General features: G+C 35.4%; 1 protein-coding gene across 2 annotated transcripts in view; it reads left to right on the forward strand.

The window, feature by feature from the left end:
• The window catches only part of LOC139697966 (ciliary microtubule associated protein 1A), a 57,964-nt gene that overhangs the window by 32,233 nt on the left and 3,908 nt on the right, over window positions 1-21,823 (forward strand). The window contains exons 2-5 of one of the 2 annotated variants that reach the window (XM_071596821.1): window positions 10,497-10,656; window positions 12,804-12,923; window positions 15,812-15,988; window positions 19,944-20,206. In XM_071596821.1, coding sequence (XP_071452922.1) covers window positions 10,533-10,656; window positions 12,804-12,923; window positions 15,812-15,988; window positions 19,944-20,206 — 684 coding nt within the window. In that variant the 5' untranslated portion in view covers window positions 10,497-10,532. The remainder of the gene's footprint in view (window positions 1-10,496; window positions 10,657-12,803; window positions 12,924-15,811; window positions 15,989-19,943; window positions 20,207-21,823) is intronic. The other variant, XM_071596822.1, reaches the window with a different exon arrangement.

A 21,823-nucleotide genomic window follows, 5' to 3' on the forward strand; every position in this document is an offset into this window, starting at 1 on the left:
TTTGGTGCGCTGAATTACATTCCAGTATTCTCTGTATTTCTTTATTCTCTGAATAACGTAGGATTTTTCGGTTTTCACGCTATTCAGGTTCAAAGATATAAATAAATAAATATATATATATATATATATATATATATATATATATATATATATATATATATATATATATATATATAATAGGTAATATACCGGTTAAGGTAGGTTTTTGGATGGACACAACTACCAAATAAATATTTTGTGACTCCTAAAAAAACAAAACACAATCCAGCCACGTACTTTACATCAGGACCCTCTTCACCTCTGAGTACTTCCTTCATTCCGTCCAACATCCCTATCCTGTTCCTGCCCTTTCCTTGTCTGCCTAACATTCTCCCCTCTATAACAGTCTTTAACATCCCACTGCCGATCAATACGCCCTTCATCCATTTTTCCTGCCTCCATAGGATTTCTCCCAACAAACTCCTCTCTTCGCCCACCATACCAAGTACTTCCTCATTTGTTTATATATATATATATATATATATATATATATATATATATATACACACACTTTAAATGGGAATATATATGTATATATATAGTCCCATTCATTAAAACTTAAAACGGATAATGAAAATAACATTTCACGACGAAACCACAAGTTTATTCAGAGAGTTTTTACTTCGTCCTGATTTACCTCTCAGCTCAACAACTTCGGGCATGTGTCCAACTATAACGGATAATGCTGCACCTAATGGTACCCATTTAAAAGTTATCTAGGATAAATTGTGATTTTTTACGTAAAATTCTTTAGAGAAACGTATACCCAATATCTTTTACACGGTCTTGATACTTGTTATTTATCTGCATTACTGAGTGATGAGGAAGTTCTATGCTAAAATAAAAAGTATTTTTAATTTAATTAAACATTTACCGCCACCGATATCATCGCAGAACTCAAAATTGCTATTGTGACAGTGAGAGGTAGGGAAACTCCCCTTCATTTTTTCTGTTAAAGCCCGCCGTGCCTGATATGGATGGACGAAATTTCAATTGGCTGCTCCTCACGAATTAAAAATTTGTCGTTTCTCCTGTCGATAAAAAAACTCGTTAAGTTACTAAGTTAACAGAAAAAGCTTAAGTTGTTAAATGCATGTAAGATGTTATGAATACATTAAATAAACTTCAGCATTTAACTCTAATAGATGAAATTTTTCATTTTCATTGTGCACTTAAGCCTAGACATGACGTAATGAACCAAAAGAGAGTAGATATGAATCGATGTTCCATTGACTCATATCGCCACCCATTACCGCGATTACAAGAGGAAGAGCGCCATTGGCCACCGCGGTCGGACGCCTACGGCGAAGAATAGCCCGGTTAGACGATCCTTAGGGTGAGGGCATGGGGAAAGAATGTATTGACTCATGTTTGGAGTTCAATTAAGTTTATAACTGCGACTCCGTCCGAATTTGGCGACCTAATATTTCTATGCACCCTCCTACCACATATTTCTACAAATGGAAATAAGTATGTTCCAAACAAAGTCTGTCGTGGAATACTTATTTTCCAAACTAAATATTTCCCAAATTTTTCACCTCATTAAGTCATATTTGGGAGGAGTTATTGCATCATCTCACAGTATGGATATTTATAGAATTCATGCGGTGACATATTTAGAGAAATGTTGATACTGAGAGTATATCCACAGACTTAGGGAATTCGGTTTAAAATAAACGAAACAGCTATGTAATGGTAATATGCCAAATTGTTATTCATTTGGATTAAAAGTGAATTAACGTAAAATAATTTCAATGAGTTAAAGTCTCTAAAACTAATTTGAAAATGAGCTGCCAAGTTCATTCTAGAAATCACTTATCGCCGAATGTAATGCACAGTATTAGTATTAATAATGTCAAATAAACAAGTTATAAAGAGCAATATCGAACACTACTATTTAAACCAATTCACAGTCAGTTAATATTTAATTTGATTTTCAAACATATTGAACGGTTTTTACAATTAATTACTCGAATTCCATTATTAAGTTAAGGTTATGAAAGCAGCAAGGAAAAAATATAAAGTATTTAAAATATTTGATCTCTCAAAAGTAAAATCATGTACTAAAATAGAACAATTATTTCTTAAAACTTCTATTTCTCACGGTCTATATCATTAGATTTAGTGGCGTAAACCTGATAAATTTGGACTGGGATAATTAAGGGAAAAATTAAAGTTATAATTGTAAAATGTCAAAAAACAAACTAACTTCGAAGTTAACTTGCGAATGTTGACGTTAAGTTATGCTTTAGCAAAACCAATGAAGTAAGATTGAAAGTTGAAAGTAAATGAAACTAAAATGTGTAGTAAACGGCGGACCAAAAACTTGACGTTATATGACATAATGACATTAATCTGTGCATCAATGAATACTTGTGTTCAAGCTTCTCTTATTATTTATAGATCCTCTTTCAATACAAGTCCTGTCAAAGTTAGTCGAAAACTTCCGCTTTAGTACCTTCCAACTCACTCGGAATATCGTCACTAAGAGATAACCTCCAGCTGTTTTCCTCAAAAAAACTCTCACCAGAGAATTCCCCTCAGATTTCGACTTTCCAACTGAATGATTAATATCAGCTTACGCATACAGCATTTTATAAAGGAAAGAAGTAGAAATCGATCGTGGTGATATGACACTGTAAAGTGAAACGGAACCTCTACATATGTGGCACGTTTTTTTCCCCTTTATACACACACACACACGAATGAATATTTTTAAATAATTTTCGATTTAATCCTTATAAAAAACATGAAAACTCACCAAAGAAAAATCAATTTCTCTTACCTAAAATTAGATTGCATCAAAACTTTCGACACCGCTAGAACAACGCTATTTCTGAATGATTCCTTGTATGGTGGAATCGACAGAGTTTTCGATGATGTCAAATAAGATATATTTCAAAAGATGACAGGGACACACAAGCTGAGCAGAAACCTCGAATGATAAATTCTATTTATATGGGCCTCGTTCGCTCCAACTTAATTGGTAGAAGGAGGGTGGATGGGACGGGCAAACGGTGGGGTTCGATTTCATCCGAACTGGGCCACAGACTTACGTAAATGCTGACTTTTAAATAAAGAATATGGGTTTAATAGAATACAAAAAACTACGAAATGGATTCAACGCCATCATAACTTTCGATTTCACATAAATTTCTGAGCGCGTATCAACTCAAAATCGAGGAACTTGAAAATAGTTTTCCACGCTTTGATCCAAAGTGAAGTAAGTCAATTAATGATACATTTCACGCCAGTTAAGAATTACATAAAGCAGAGATTATTGACCTGATGAGGGTGATCTCAATTTCAATGTATCTTAAAAATTATTATTTCTTCACCTGGGTAATCGATTAGTGCATAATGGAAATAGTAGAAGCTTTTCAGTACACTGTGTCTCATCTTTTCTATGGTCCATGACCTATCGTACCTTGGGGAGATGCGCCCCCTGATTTGGCACGCCTCACTAAGATGAAGCAAATGGATAAATAAGGTCAATAAGCATAGGCTGCAGTTGGTTCCAGTGACTGAGAATTGAAAATTTGAGTTCACTTAGGGATTTTCCTCCAGATGACAGCTTTTCTGTAAATGATACACGTATTTTTTCATTGCCCAACATTTATTCCTCGTATTTATTATTATTCCTATTTATTTATTTATTCCTATTATTGTTTATTTCTAAAGAAACGTTTTACTTGTAACGACATGAACAGCATTGACTATGTTTCAATGGCGCGCATCGACTTCATGAGCACATAAAAAATACCTGCTAATCCAATTTTACGAAGAATAATCCTTTCCACTGTATGAATACACCATTGCACTAATAAAAATGGATTAGAAAAGGCCCTTCTATCGAGAGTATTGATGAACCTCATTCTCTCCCCATTTTCTGGAACTTTATTCATAGATCCATTGTTACACAAGGCGATATTAATCGCTTTTGATATGTACGGTTTCGGGATAACGCGCACATTTATTCTTTTTTTTGCTATCCTTTGAACAGATTCGCCCAACTAGCGTGAAACATGCTGGATTATTAGAATAATCTGCAGCATTATGGGTGAGACAAGACTTTTAACTCAAAATTCGAGAAAGAAGCACAAAGAACCCTGGAATATTGATACAGGGACCACGCTGTTCAGCCCGCGAAACCCATCATCCATCTTACTCTAGCAGAAACACACGTATTCATACAGAAAAGATATATTTAATAAATGAAATTGTTATTGTATGCCTACCAATCGTTTAGAAGAAAGCCTTTTCAGAAGTAGATAACCCAAGGTTTCCTATTGCATACAGGAGCGTTGACAGAGCAAATATCAATAAATATGAATTAAAATATTCACATGAAGCAAAAAAAATCCTTTCTGATAGTGCGTCGAGTATTTCAAAGTATGATTGTTTGTCTTAGGCAGCCAATATTTCAGTTTGTAAACGTGTTCTCCTCCCCGCATTATAATTTGTGAGTGAAACTTGAGTAAGTCGGGGTATATGTCGAATAAATGAAGTGGTTATGGATTAAGTTATTCGATGAGTTTGCGGCAAAATAGGAGAGATAGAGCGAGGAATGAGTGGGCTATGAAAGCATGTGGATGGGATGCACCGGCAACAGGCTAGTGCATGGACGAAGTACGCTTCGTTAGTTCGATTATTTTAAGAGAGTAGTAAAGATAAGAATAACCAAACAGATTTGCGAAAGAAGAGTGTATGGCTTGGGAGGGAGGAGTACATCGAGGGATCCGCGAGTGAATGTTCTCAAGAAAATTACCAAGACAAGGAATCTCGGTCAGGAACGGAATATCACGTATCAAACAATGTATTGATGTGCCAGAGGCGAAGATAATACGTAAAAATACGAAGGTATGGAATACATTAGAAATATAGGAGCTCGCTGTCAGCCGTAACCTAAAATCATGCTAAAATTGATAGTAAATTCCCAGAAAGGGAGCGGCTTAGCGGGCCTGTAGGCATCCAGAACTTTTCAAGCACCTGCCATGAAAAGATTAAATACGCCCTCTCCCCTTTATTTCACTGAACCAGCAGTCATTTATTCTGCTTCCTTTCTCATGTGAATGCATTCGCTACCAATCCAAATACACCGATCGTCGACATTCGATCGGATCGTCAAAGAGTGAAGGGTCTCGGGGAGGGAGAGGGGAGGTAGAGGTGGAGGAGGGGAGGGGGGTGATACTCGGTGGAAGGGGAGAGTGATCGAGATGTCGACCCTTTTTGTCACGGGGTCGCTGGGCTGCAACGCCTCGCTTCGTGTCAAGGCCAACACCATTCTTCTCTATGATTGCGTACCACGAAGTGTGATTCCGGTGAAGTGGCTATGCTCCGTAAATGCAGGCGGCGTTGATGCGGGGAGCGTTGGCGGGTGTATGCATATACGAGTACAACACGACACTGGGTTTCGAAGATGCCGACACCCTGGGGGAGATTCCGTGAGGACTAAGTCTGGTGAATGCCAGGGAAAAAAACAATGGTGCGCAAAGAGCTTTTACAGAGGCGAGCTGGATAGCTCACCAAATGTATTCCGATCTTCATTTTTCCTGGAGGAACCTTAATGAAAACCCCTCATTGTGAAACGGTGGAACATATGATTTTTTTAAATAAATCTCCGACGACTACCTCGAAATCTTAACGGTCTCATTTTTTTCAGTTCACTGAAATTTAAAATAATCAGAAAAGGATAAAGAATAGAGAAATTGTTCCTAGTTGCTCTTTCTACTTGCTAACCAGCTCCCTATCCTTAAAAAATACTCGACGAGTAACTCGTAAATTACTACAATTATAACTAGAATAAAGAACCATTCAGCTCAAATTTTATTTTAGGGATACCACTAATATTTGTCATTACTTCTCCCGATAACTTTCATTAGAATTAACTTCAAATCAATTAAGAAATGTCACATAATAATGCATATTCATAGGGTAAAGAAAATCATATGTATGTGCATAGCAGGTATATATGTATATATACACGTCTAGGTAAATATATAAGGCATTTATACTTAATGGGGTCGCGGTAGTCCATTGGGTAGAGCGTTGGACTGCTGACCGGAGGGTTCGATTCCCGGGCAAGGCATTCTGGGCACCTGCAGCTCCACCCAAGCTATGGGGCACCAGGTCTTCCTGGGAAAACCATAACCGGCACAGGGAAAGGAACTGGCCCCCCTACCCTGATGTGTGAATTTTCACACGCCGTATAGGGCTTAGTACTGGTTGAACTCTACCATCACCTACCAAACCGACCTTCGGGTTGATTACTGTGTTTATGGTTTATATACTTAATGATTGAACCAGGCAAAATTAGGGCTTCAATTCAGACCACGCGTCACTAAATACCAATTCCCGAGACGAGCCGCCAAATCCGATACAAAAAAATGTCTTCCACATGATGACAAATTCATCCAAACCATATCCCATAAATGAGTACCTGCGTCCCACAGAGTAATTACCTGACGTTAAATTTATTACTTTCACAATGAAAATCCGACATGCCGAATCCGAGGGCGAACCACTGAGTTGAATTTCATTAGATCATCCCGAGTATCCACGAAGAACAAAAATAATGCAAGCAAGACAGTCTTCCTTCACCTGCCTCGCCTACCCCCGTTCCTTCGCGTCTTTCCCCCTTGATTCTTATCGTTTCTTTTCAGTGCGAGCCGAGTTTCGGCGTAAGACGATCTTGGTATTTTTTCGCGGCGACCGACCGCAACCGTAGGTTAATTTCTCCTGCTTTCTCGCGTGACCCGTCCTGGCTTTCTTTTCCTCCCCTCTCCCCCGTGACATGTGGAACCACCCGCCAATTCCGAGTCAGTCCTCGGCAGAGGCGCGCCCGTCAAATCTGGGGTATTCTCATTCGTCGTAAGTGTGTTATCATCCTCTGAAATCAGGAAAAGAAAGCTCATTATCATTAATTCATGGAAATAAACCACGCCAACAGAAAATCAGATATTACTATAATTCGGGCGTCGTTCAAGAAAGTTTAACCGCGAAATGAGTGGAAACAACATCTGACGTCATATTAAATAAACGTATCTAAGTCCTAATATTTGCACTTCTAATTTTACACTAGATGAACGGAAACCAAGAAAATAAGTCCCATCACCTGGCAAGAATGGATGACAATAATTTATACATGAGCATGTTCTTTTCTGCTAATGGATCGTCCGGTTAAAACTAATTTGATTAAATGAACGCATATTTCGAGAAAGGATTTTAAACAATAAAACCAATCTGGTAAAAAATTACTCCTGTTTTCCACAATCCTTAAATGCGAATTTCCTGAAATTAATGTCACTAACTTATTTTTAGAATTATTTTATTTGAATTCGCTCAAGATTTTACGTCGAGAGCATAAACACCCTCATTTCCCTTAATCTCAAGGAAGGAACGTGTATAAATAAACGGGTAATGGGCCATTTTGGAAAAATGACAACAGTTCGATAAATTTAGGAAAAATATTGAAGAGGTTTACCGCTTCACGGGTACATTCCATCTCTCCTCGGGCCACGTTATTCCCATGCGTTCGGGGAAAATGGTCTGGCAATTTCTTTTTACCCCCCCATGAAATATCGATCATATTTTCCATCAGAGTGAGATAGAGAGCGAGCGATTGGTAGAAGCTCCCGTACATCTTTCCCGAGTTCCAGAACAACCCCTGGTGTTTCTCACGAATGACTTTTGAGGCACATGCCGGCTGGCTGTCACGGGGGTACAAACAACTCCCTCCATCTCACCAACGAGGTGTAATCGCCCCCCCCCCTTGTACAAAGCCTCGGCAGTCCTCGATCGATGTCCTAGGTCGCGGGTCAAGGCGCAGGATGGCACGGCTCCCCGGCACGCAGAGCGTACCTACCTACTTGCAAGCCGGCTGCCGCAGTAAGCAGCATTCATGAATCATCCTCAAATGCGTGAAAGTATCCGAGGAAACCTGAATATGACGAGCAGTAGCCCAAAATGCTGGCTACAGTGAGCACTGGTGACCGTGGGCATATAAAACATCGAGAGAATTCGCGGCTAGATCGACTAACTCGTTACTACACACAACAGTATACGCAATACTCTCGGTGCCATTTGAATACTTCCGATCATTTAAAATACCAAAGACAACAAGTCACGGAATAAAATAAGTATTTTCGATAACGAATTCGAGAATTCGGACTAAACTTTAAGAAATAGCGCGATGAGTGAAGTGAGGAGTGAGCTACCTCTTTAAATCAACCTTCCCGATTTCTGGCGTTATAAGCAATTAAAAGGGGGAACGACAGGACGAATGAAACCCCATTCAAAACATTTTCATGCAATATCTACCTACTTTGGTCAATTTTCCTTTAGAAGATGTCATTCTGACAGCCAATGCACGCGGCATGACGAATAGATGCCACTCATTTTCCGTAAAATAAGAAAAATCGCATTACTTCCGATGTAATGAATAGAATTATTGCTCATCGCCGTCATATAACTAAAGATACAGTACCAAATCCTTAGTTAGTAACGATTAGTATTCCTACAATTATTGTGCTGACTATGGATAAAATCACTTTGCAAGTTCTGTTACCATAAAAATACTAGAGATTTGAGATACATATATATTGAAATTTGAAATGGAGTGGGAGGAACTATTGGGAAATTCCCAAAGCTTTTAACCTTTTCCTAAAAAATTAATAAATAATTTATCATTTTCCATTTTTTCCACAAACCGTCACAATTTTGCAATATGGTATCCAGTGCAGTTTGTATCCCACGGAGGTTATGAGAAAAGAGTTTAGTGAAATTCAGCCCTTATTTTTAGTAATTTCACTCAGTTAACTAAGGCAATTTGCATATTTTTAACAAATATTTCCATTTTTCTTGGTCAAAATCATAAGTTAAATTTATTTCATTTTCGAAATCCAGATAATATCTAATCACTCAACCTATTCTAAATTTATTTTCAAAAACTAGCTTGTTCATCAAATGTGTAGCGCTAATTTATTTTGATTTTAAACAAGGTAATTCAAGTATCAATTAGGAAGCCAGATTGTGTCATGCATATGCCATTTGTATGACTTTATTATTTGTATAGGCTTTTTTTAATATTGATAGATTCCCTTGCACTTGATTAAGCAATGTAATAATGCACTTCTCTGATGGAGATTTTTTAAACTATTTCAGTAGCTCCCTACAGCCATATTGATAAGTTAATCAAAATTGAAGTACAGAAATAATGGGATTTATTTACTTGGAAATAAATTATATTTTATCATAAAGACTGAAAATTTCACATTGTACATCCTAATCACCACATGTTTGATAATGAGTGATTTTGGGTGACATTTATAGTTGTAGAGTTAAATTATGATGAATTATGAACATGTAGAAAATTACAAGTAGTAAAGGGAATATTAGTCAAACATTCCAATATGTCTCCATGAAAACTTTTTTACATACCTGAGATTATGAAAGGGCTTGCATGAAATCACATTGGAAACCAGTTTCACTGAAACCGTCAATGAATTGAAGTTGGTAAAGGGTTTCTCATTTCTGATTATTTCAGCTGCGATAGGCACTTATTAAATCAGAAACAGCATTTATTTGGTGTCCACAGAGGTTCAATCTTGAAAATTACAGAGTCACTGTTAAATCATTGGCTTTGTATTAGGATATAGATTAATAATTATAATATAATGATTAGGATAATGATTAATAATAGATTAATAGTACTCTGGGTTCAAACAGTTATAACTTGAGCTCTGCCATACTGTCAGTCACAGTAGCAAAAATCTTCTCTCCTGATGCATGCATACTATGATGCTAAGTCTTGAACAAATTAGAGTATGTAAGAGCTTGGAGCTAAATATGCAATTAATTATTTCAATACTTGTATGGATAGTAGCATGACTCATCAGAACCAAAAACAACCAAACATCATCAACTGCATTCAATCTTTCTACTAAAGACCTATCAGGAAAAATTATGCTTAATGGATCACTGACTAAAACTACATGTGTATGTACCTCTCGCCAAAAGTTTCTTTGGTACACTAAATAAAAGTCTATTCCAATATATGGCTAAATGATTTTATCCTTTCTAAAAATTTCATTAGACATTAATTTTCACCAATGATTAATCTTATTGAATCAAATTAATGAATAATAATTACTTTAAAATTGATTTCAAAATTTATAAAATTAATTAATTATAATGATAACTCCAAAAAGTCATCACATCCTAGAGATAAAGTTGAACAAATAAACCAAAGTACATTCTGTAAAGTTAATGCCTACGTACATCAGAGAGCTGTGTAGTCATATCTTTCTTGAAATTGAATGTCTCTCTGAAAAATGAAGTCCTCACTACATATTATGCAAATAAACTTAGACTAGAGAATAGAGCATACCTAATCATTACATCTTTCCTACAATGTTCAAAAATGTAATGTTAAAACTTTTATGTTCTTCTCATTTCAGATTATTCAATTGAATAATAGAACAAGTGCTGGGACAATGGGAGGACATACCCAGCGCCCTTGGACTCCAACAAAGAGAAGGGGCCCCATTGCTGCGGAATATTCCAGTCCTGGACCAGCATGTGTGGCATTACCTACTAGCATAGGTATATGTCAAATAGGTAGCCAATTAAAACATTATTTTCAACCCTAAGTTACCACCATCTTAAACTCCTGAGGATTTATATTCCACAGATAGTACCCAATCATCGCTGATTATGATCAACAAAACTATTCCTGTGATTCATGTTATATGATTAATATTATACTCTGTTTCCCACAATTGAATACTTTTAAAACAACCAATTTTAAGGAAGAGAAACAATTTTTGGCATTTGCCCCAGGAGTCTGCCTTGTATCCGTCATGCTTGCCTCTTCCAGCTATAAAAAAGCCATACACACAGTAATCAACCCAAAGGTCAGTTAGGTAGAGTTCACCCAGTACCAAGCCTGACGGCGTGTGAAATTCACACATCAGGGTAGGGTAGCCAGTTCCTTTCCTTGTGCTGGCAATGGTTTCCCAGGAAGATTTGGTACACAAAAAAACACCCAACTTGGATGGAGCTGAGAATGCCCTGAGAGGCTTGCCCGGGAATTGAACCCAGGCCATTAGTCAGGTCAGTAGTCCAATTCTCTACCCCTGGACTACCGTGATATACATTGATTATTATCTGCTTCAATATGGCATTTCTTTTGACTAAAATTTACTCCAAATCAAAATAGTATTCAAAGAACTATGACTCCAATGGATTCCTCTATTAAGTAATAAAAGTTTCTTTAATGGACTCATCCACTAATGTGCATCGACATGCAGGACTTTTAATAATAATAATTGCATAAAAATGATTTGCTTGGAAATTTGCAATTCCAAACAATATTGCTAAATATAATAATAAAGACATAATTTCAGTGACATATATTAAATAGACAGAATATTAAATTTATTACGTCAAAGGCCTGGATTTAGTCAAGCATAGTGGTGATTGTAATTAACACAAAATATTGGAAAATGCAAAACAAAGTTTAGAGATAATAATTTATTGATATCCAGTACTGATGGACTTAATCCAATTATTGAATCCTATCCCAAGTCCTGAGATGCATTAACTCTCATGAGATTTACACCATGTTTGAGTTTAAATAAAATAAAACTAAATTTTACTTATCAGGAAAAACAGTTCATCTGCCAATGACTTGCTTAAATGCCTTTTTAATGTTACTTGATCAACTGGAATATTCAAATTTTCTGTCAAATCTATCCCCATGTATCTTTCATCTTCTTTCAATGAACCTGAGATTTCCTACACAGATTGCAAACCAATATCTATCAGCATTCTATATGAAATTGGGGTACGTTGAAAAATGAGATAAGTATTTGGCTACTGGCGAGGGGGCCTGGTGCTAGTTTGGGTGATGCCTTTGGCCCTAAATTTTTTCCAAGCTATGAGATCTTTTGGGAACCATATCTTCCTGAAAAACTACAACTAGTGCATCTAAATTTCACACAGCTCATGATCTCACTTATCAAACCAAATTTTGGATAGACTAACAAGGTTTAATTTGTACATGTATAACTAAAATATAACAAATCATCTAACAAATATAAATGATAATGTAATTCTTTTAATTGCAATTTTAGCAAGCAACTAGAGAAGTTAACTTTAGATAATATCTATATCTCGAGATAAAATAATTTTCAAGTTTTAGAGCACACAAGGAATTACTAATACTTAGAGAACATGAATACACAAGATAGCAGGAATGTTCATTAAATTTGGAGACTTATCTGCCTGATTACATGTGTATTCTGAAGAGTGTTTACAAGTACCTAAATTCATTATAGAAGTTAACGCACCTGACAAACCTAGCTGGGTTTGTTGGGTGGGAAACACATTTATGCCTGCAAACCCAAAGGTCACCGATTCAAGTTTTGTCTTGGGAATGAGTGACATGGTCATTCTGGTCGTTCAGTCCCAGGGAAACCTGATTAAAAACAAGGAACCAATCACAATCTGATGGGTACATAACATCAGATATATATCCATGGATGACACAAATTAAGTTGGAAAGCATGTAAAAAATTCATTCACCAATGATGGATTAACCAATTCTTCCCTTAGTTGGTTAAAAGGCAAAACACAACAGATAGATTTACAACGTTTCAGAAAATTATAAAATGCTTCAGAAATATTCTGAAACTACCTAGTCGCTAGTTTTGGCCATAATGAAAACATACTAACAATTGACATGCCATCAATTTTTCTTGCAGGACCTGGTTCAAAAACAGTCCGAGCACCTGCATTCAGCTTTGGCAGCAGGCACAACAACAAGAGTGACAGTCCTGGGCCAGGACCCGGCCAGTACAATGTGACTGGGCTGAGTTCAAAGGGTTAGTTATTTTAATATACATGGATGGCTCTACATGCAAAATTGGTTGATATTATGATACTGAATTAGAAAAATAATGAATGTGCATGTTTTGATTCCCATGACCTGAGTGGAAAATTCGGCTAAGCCAGCATTTAGTATTGCATAAAATTGATAAAAATTAATTTTAAATACACCATTTCCAAACACAGAAAAATAAACATTCAAGAGACCAACTCAAGTTTATCTCTTCAATGAACAAGCTTGCTATGTTTAAATGTTAATGCTTTGTTCTAAAGTCTCCATCAAATTTGGCACTTCCAATAATGCAATTTTTGTTCGATAAATTGCACTTTGGCTTCCAAAGATTTTTCTGTCAGTAACACTTGATGACCTCATTTGTTCTTTTGAGCTTATAAATGAATCTATGAATATATAATTTTTTCAATTTATTCTCCATTATTTTATAAATCAGTACGCTTTTAAAGTAAAGTGACCATGGAGAATTCGATCAAAGAGGAACAACTTTCATATACCACACATGCTCATGGTATGATAATCATTTGTAGTCAAAAATTGAATTTTTTTCCAAATTAAATAGGTAAACCATATATCGTGGCACATCAACTTATAAATTCCTGGCTAAATTTTTTTGATAAATTAAATTCAGGACAAATGTAACAATAATTCTTGCTAAAAAACTCAAAATAATAAACACTCATGTTTTTGGATATTTTTTGAACACCCAGGAAAAAACCAGTATGATCCTAAATTGAAATCAGGATACTACCTTAAAAAAGGATAACTAAGATAAGCAAATAGTGAAATGTTTGCATGTACTTCCCTTTTTCTTTAATTAACTTTATTTAATCTTAAAATTGTCCGCTGAAAGGACTTCAATCATCTTTTTGGAATATACTACATGGTGCAGCAACACAACCATCTTTTTTAAAGTGGTTTTGCTTTATAAAAAAGAAAGTTATGTTGCCGCACCCAGGATGTCCCTTTCACGTTGTTAACTTGGGTTAACACGTTTGATAACCTTCTTCCAATTTGCAATGTTTCTTCATTTACTCCATACTAAACTATATATTTTTTCATATATGCACTATTCAAGTCTTTCAAAATCTTCTTTAAATATTTATACCACGCCTGCGAGAACTAAGTGCCCAACCCTACAGTTTTATATTTTCAAATTAATATGTCACCGATGAGTTTTCCACGACTTTTCAGTTATGAGGGTAATTTTAGGATCCTTCAGACATGTTCATTAAAAACCTATTCCATCTAGTCTATCTAACCCACTTACACTAGAATGAAATCACATTTTAGAGCAACTTTTATCAAGCCAGTATCACAAGGTATAATCATAGTTTTGTAGAGTTAAACATTTTACTATAGAGAAGTCCACCTTACATGACACCTTTTCACTAGACAAATTTCTACTCCCCTGCAGAAACTCTCACCTTAGTTTCTTCATACACATTTCCACTCTCCTAATACTTCTCAGGGATAATTGAATTTATCTGACCCTATTTGACATTTGAGCACCTTTAATGATGGTTAATATACTTTTTGGCATAATTTCTATCTATCTCAATAGTTTCAGCCTCAACTTTGTGGAAGTTCAATTTAATAAATGAAAAAGAAAAACTTTGCTCCACTCCACCACTTTATTTCAGTACCTGAAATAAAGTGGTGGATTGGAACAAAGTTTTTCTTTTATTATAATTTCTATCGTTGAATTCATACATTAAATACCAGAATTGTGTAGTAATACATTACACATATATTTAAAAGGATAATTTTATCTGTGGATACATAATTTTCCACTAACATTGCAGATGTTTATCAGAAAGAGTTTTTAGTTTATCAGAAAGCATTAATGTAAAACTGGCCATGAATAAGCTTAAAAGTTTAAGTCTGATGAAATTATATACTAATAAGAATAATTTTAAGCCAGTACTCATCTGAGACAAAAGGATTGAGAACAAGGAGATTTCAACAAGGCTCTTCCATACACCTCATTTAGAGTGATTATTTTTTCCCATGAGTAACTGGCAAATTTAGTGACATGAGGTGTTGCAGGAGTCCAAATATTTTGGTCCCATTAACTTTATGATTCACTTTTTCATTAAAGTTGATGTAACTTAAATTAGTTAATGGAATATAATTTTATTCATCTTTAATTTCATCAAGCCTGCCAGATACACCTGTGCTTGGTTTGAACCTGTTCCACTGGTTCTCTTACCCAGCAACCTAGTTTCACTTCATCTCTCTGTTTTCTGCTGCTGTCATGTGCCCTTACATCTACAGCAGAATTCTCTGGAGTGTTTTATTCAGGAGCTCTGACATGATGAAACTGATGATAAGATTGAATATGTAAACTTATACCAGAGATACGTTGAATAAAAGTACTCCAGTATTTCCATGGTAGGCACACTAATGATGCCATGACATGTTGTAAAGTTGGTTATCATTTCCTAAATTTTGGCATGAACTCAAAATACTCTTGAACCCATGTAAAACAGTATACAGGGTGTGTCAGTACAACTATTTAATTTGAACATAATTTCAACTCAAATCAGCAAATTATGCTGCCACACGTGGTATCTTACCTTCTCATGTAATAACATTACCCTCTTAACTACTTTAAATGATTCCATTGCAGACATTTCAGGTACTTCATATAGTTAATTTGTACAGTTTTTAATGAGACAGCTCTAAGAAACATCCATTGATATTAAATTTAGTGTATCTCTTAGTTGGTGGTTGTTGAAAGTTCTCTTGAGTCAGTATTGTTTATACAAAAGCATTCATTTGGTATTACTTCTTTGCATGAGAGCATAATCAATACTTTTTGCTCATATTGGCGCAGAAAACTTTCTAGTAAATGATGTTCTCTTTCAGGACGAGACAGTCCCCCAGCTTCCACTCTCCATGGAAGGCCCAAAGACCCAAAGGGAGACCAAACACCAGCGCCCGGAGATTACAATCCAGAGAAATGTGAAAAAGTTGTACATGACCATTCTCCTATGTATACCTTTGGTCATAAAACACTGATGGAAAAGCCAAGTGACACACCAGGTATGCCTAATTATGAGTGCTAAAAAACTAGTTATCAAAGTAATTAAGTTGTCTTCTTTATCTTATCAAAAGTTGCAAGGTTTATCAGGTATCAATCATAATAATGCTCTTCATGATACTCCATTATCCTATTTTATAGATATGACCTTCTATGAAGTTCTAATTAAATTATGTACCATCATCATAAATACTGCTGTAGTTTCTATTACTTTCAGCCACGGCCTTAAAACATGTGGACCTGCATTTAGACATCAATAACTTACATTGGACGTTTCATGATCAAAACTAGCACATAAACTTCAACATCATCTAGTGTTCAAAGTATGAGCTTTGCTGCATGCACTTGAGATCTTATTTGACATTAACTGTAAAAGATTCAAAATATGATCAAAATGCTAAAATAATTTAGTGAGTGATAATTTACAATGCAAATGAGGTTATTCAGAATCACTCCATTATAATTTATTTTATTTATATAGTGCTTTAACATATCTTAGAGCGGTTTTTAGTTTAAAATATTCTTAGAATTGGTCTTCTCAATTCCTCATAGATTTTGCTTTGGCGGATAAGTATACCCTTCTAGCTGAAAGCCTATCATATGTCATACGTATAAGTGAACTATGGGCACAAAATTTACCTTATTATGAATTTACTGGCAACTTTAATGGCAGGGAAATTATACTGAAAGTTTTGATATAAGTTAAAATTCTACTAAAACATTTTGGCATATTTTTCATGGCTATAGAAACAATCAGAAAAACTATATTATGCATAGGTAGGAGGAAGTAAGCAGTATAAGACCCTAAACTTCAATTGAAAATGATTGTGAACCAACCCACTGCTCTCTATCATTGAATATTTTAAGCTGGATAAAAGGTCCAAGTGTACCTTCGTGCATTAGTAAGAATGTAGTTTATTAAAGTTTTCTTCTCTTTACCCTAGTGACATAATTTACAATCAAAAAAGTACAGGGTAATAGGAAAAAGCTATGAAATAGTAATTCAAATTTTACTGGAGCATTAGTTAAAAAAATATAGGGTAGTAATCATTTAAACTTAGTACACTACACAGCATATATTATAGATGCTGTTTTAAGTATCTATTTGGCTACTATGGCACAAGATTCCCCTGCAGGTGTTTCTATTAGTGAGAGACATCACATTTTTGGCAAATTTATTTCTATTCATTACAAAACATAATGCACAAGGGTCTGAAATTCACCAGATGCTCAAAGAGCAATATCAAAATCCAGATTTTCAATGATCAAATAGTGCAAAGGTGATCTGGGATTATATGAGGGGCTGAAGTGAGCAAAGGAAGACCAGCGACAGCAACCAATGCTATAATCCCTGTGAAGGCCATATGGAGCAACACAAGAATTAAGTATTGGGCAAATTATTGATCAAGCCAATATTTGTTTTGGTATCAGGGGCAAAGATATTTCAATAAAACCAGGCATTTAATAAATATGCAACTGGGGACACTTGAACAGCTCTCAAAGGGCATAAATATTTTCACTTGAATAGGATAATAATTATAAAATCATCAGACATATTCAATAATGCTTACGAGCAATCATGCAAGAAGTAGAACTGTTAGTTAGTGCAGAAAACTTCTCATCTCCTCAATTTTTTTCCGTTCATCACATAATTTTGAACAGATTGCTTTGTAATCTTCATCAGAAACTTTCAAAGATGTGAGCATGGAGAAGTTAAGAAATTTTATTCATACATTTTAGGCAGAGTTCAGGTCATTGGCTGTTTGTAAGCAGCCAATATTAAATACTAGTAACCAACATATTTGTTGTTTTTTAAAGGTAACAGCATAATTCAACACATAATAGTGCCCATAGCATGCAAAGTTCACAACCTCATGACTGCCTTGCTCCCTTTTAGATGCCACCAGTGGTTTCCCTTCAGATGAACTGAAAATCACATTGCTTGGGGAAGCTGCAGTTTACTCAAATAGATGGGCTCATTTCAATGGTATAATGGGGGCTTAACACCTGACCATTAAATTAGAGCTACCATCATGGAATAGGTTGGCCTGCACAAATGCTTCATTATCTGATAATTCATACCCTTTCAGACATAAAAAACTAACTGAAAAAATTAAAAATCTTTAAGGCCTCATTAAATTAATTTCATAATCATAATGTTATTCCACTGCTGCATCAACTATGAAACTCGTGTATAAATTAAGTGCTTAGGCCAAAAAAATCTTACGTATTTGATATAAATGATCCTGTTGCAAGAGGGCAGAAGTAATAAAAATATGGTAGAATCATTTTACATGGTGATTTTACATATAAGAACAGTTACAAAATTAGGAATGCAGCTAATACCAATTATAATAAAACAGATGTAATATTATTGAAACATTAAATGTACGGTGCGGAAACGTGGTCATTGAAACAGGAGGATTAACGTAGATTGGAGGCTTTTGAAATGTGGGTTTGGAGAAGAATGGAGAAGGTGAAATGGACAGAGAAGAAAACAAATGAGGAAGTACTTGGTATGGTAGGTGAATAGAGGGGGGTTTGTTGGGAGAAATCCTATGGAGGCAGGAAAAGTAGCTGAAGAGGGTAATGACTGGCAGTGGGATGTTGAAGACTAATAGAGGGGAGAATGTTGGGCAAACGAGGAAAGGGAAGGAACAGGATAGGGATGGTGGACGGGATGAAGGGAGGAAGAAAGTACTCAGAGATGAAGAGGGACCTGACATAGAGTCGGATGCTGGATTTTGTGTTTTGTTAAGAGACACAAAATGTTTTATTTAGTAGCTGTGTCCATCCAAAAACCTACCTTAACCGGTAGATTACCTAATAATAATAATAAATATGGAGAGCCTACAAATTGTAAAATAATGAGCAAAATTAACCTATCAAAATTGTCATGTATAATATCAATTTGAGTTTGGATCAACCACAATAATATATTTCATTTTGTTGGTATAATCTAAGACCAGTGGTGGTGTCATGTTAAAAACATTACTGAGGATAGAAATCTTCCCAATTATCATTCTCATGATAAATATCGATATGGACACTCATTAAACTCCTACTGTGAAATAAGTAGTAAAACTTTAATTAATGATATGCTGAAGGCCATGATGGAGGGGAGAATGCTGAGAAAGCAGGGAGGAGGAACGGACTAAGCCGTCTTTTTAGGAAGCATATAAGTAGGCAGAGGACAAAGAAAGAGAAAGTTCTCATGATTCTTATAAGTAAATGGTTATCAACGGTGATTCATAAGCTACCATTAAATAGTTAGAATACCTTGAATGAATTCTATATTACCTATTCATTTCTATGTCACATTGCCCGGCACTTAACTGTAGCAGTAACAATGGTATGGCAAAAGTACATATTTATAGCATTGGTAGAACCAATTCATTATTTTATACAGATTTATATTGAAAAATATAACTGCTGCCTTAGTGCACTGGGATTGGCTCCTGAATAACTATTAAGTCATTGACAATAGATATGGTCACAATACAAATTAGGTTCAGTATGTATTTTATGCCACATGGGAGTACTGCTCCCACAATACACAACTGTTTAACTAGATGCGTAAATGCAGACACTTGGGCATATGTATAAAGTTTCACAGTAGAATTACTGATTGAGTCAATATGTCTGCACACACAGTTTATTTGTTGAAAATGACATTGTAATAAAAACAACACATTTCATAAAGTTGTTGTAGAAGAAGGTAGAAAGTAATGGTAGGGAATGTTATAGTATTGTAGAAGCCTGTAGAAGGTAATTTACAGTAATATTTTCATCAGATCACATCGATATATTACATGGGTGGTCTGAAAAGTTTCCAACCTAACAAAGATAAAAGACATTTTTTCTGAAATTTTCGAGTTCGGAAACTTTTCAGACCACCATCATACTATGCTTAATCATATTAACATAGATATGCATGAACTTATTTATCCACACCAGCACCAAATGTTTACAACATTCCACCGGCAATGGGATCTACCAAGGAGGGCAACAAAAAGGCTGCCCCAGCATTCACTATTTCTGGACGCCAAAAGGAATTCACTGATGACCGTGTTCTGACCCCAGGACCAGGAACTTACAACAATTCGTCCCCAGAACACTATAAGGCTCGTCGCTCACCTTCATATTCAATCAGCGCACGCTACCAGTTACCCACGGATCACTCACAAAAGCCTGGCCCTGGTGTTTACTCTCCGGAAAAGGTGAGAATATGAATTGAAAATATAGGACTTCAAAGTGGCATGTGTGTAATATAATTTTGGCTCAGTAAGATGAGACCACTGCTAATAATACATCTATTAACAAAAAAAGTTAACCAATACATTTATCAGATAATGTAAGAGTCACCAAATTTGGTGTCTTCATGAGTAGAATTAAATGTTTTGGGATACTAATTAATATTTTCTGCTAAATGTTATCTGGAAACTGCATTGAATTTGATTGAATTGATGTAAGCCTATTGATTAATCTCTTCCATATGGATCCATTGAGCTGGAAAGATGTTTAAATGAGAGAAATAGTATAAAACATGTCATGAGTAACTTTTATATTCCTAATAACATTATATGCATTTCTAACAGTGGTTCCTGGTTTGGTATTATGGTAACATAACAATACACTTGATTGAGCCTAAGATCACACATACATATCATGCAATTGCTAAAATAATGCAAAACTTGTGAAATGGTACCCGTCAACTCACTGGTAAACCAAAACAACTTCCAAAAGACCCAGACCAAACTAGCATTTGGATGTTCACTACACACTTAAATACTACGTAGCCAATACTAACCTACCAAGAGCCAGGGGAATTCTTAGGAATAAGTCAATTATGCCTTAAGGCAGGGCATTAGGCTGAAAAGTTGAAGCCATTTATTGTAAGGCAAAACTAAATATAGTGGCACACTTGCTTTCAAAAAGGGATCATTTTACCACAGAGTCTAGAAACAGCATATTGAGAAATTCAAAATGAGAAAAACTAGCCTCATCACACAAATAGGTCCCTGGGAGATAAAGCCAAGAGAACCACTAGGTGATATATGAAAATCATACAACACTATTTTTAAGAAATTATGAAATAATTGATATCAACATCATCCAAATGCTTTGTGTTCACAACATAGCAAAAGAAGTATGGTTTGCATAATATTTATTTGGCTAGATTCAAACATAATGGAAAAAAATTACACAAGATGAGACCTGGAATGAAGCTTGTAGATTTGATGGTGACACTGCTTAATGGCACTTCATACTGTGGGTCCAGTTGATCTCCCTTGAGGGGACGGTAGGCAAAGTGGTTGATGAGCAGTGGGCAACAGTAGTGGGATACATATGTGCTAGGTGGGGACACTACATCTATTATCTGCCTTTTGACACACTTTTTACATAAATCACCTTAAGACTATGTCATCAAAAAAAGCCACTTAAAATATATGAACGCGAAAACAGTAGCATTCAACTTATAACAATGGTATTCAAATAATACCTATTTAGTCACACAATCTTCAATAAATAACCTCCAAACAAGAGTATAACATACATTGCCATCAATATTACAAACATGACGTTAGATACCAATTACCTGTTAGTGTAAAGAATAACAAAGCAGTTGTTTACATTTGTCCACTTTTTTTATAATTGCATATATAATATGTATGCCGAGTGCTCATATTCTTAGATATACATGGTAATAGTTTCTCATTTAGCTGATACCTTAATATTAACATGTATGGGAATTATGTTTGATTTATTACTATTTAATTAATATTTTGTCAGTTTTTTACATCATGATATTAAAAAAAAATTTTCTCCTAACGTGT

Source organism: Hetaerina americana, unplaced genomic scaffold, assembly GCF_022747635.1.
Source record: "Hetaerina americana unplaced genomic scaffold, ioHetAmer1.1.p SCAF_8, whole genome shotgun sequence".
NCBI lineage: Eukaryota > Metazoa > Arthropoda > Insecta > Odonata > Calopterygidae > Hetaerina > Hetaerina americana.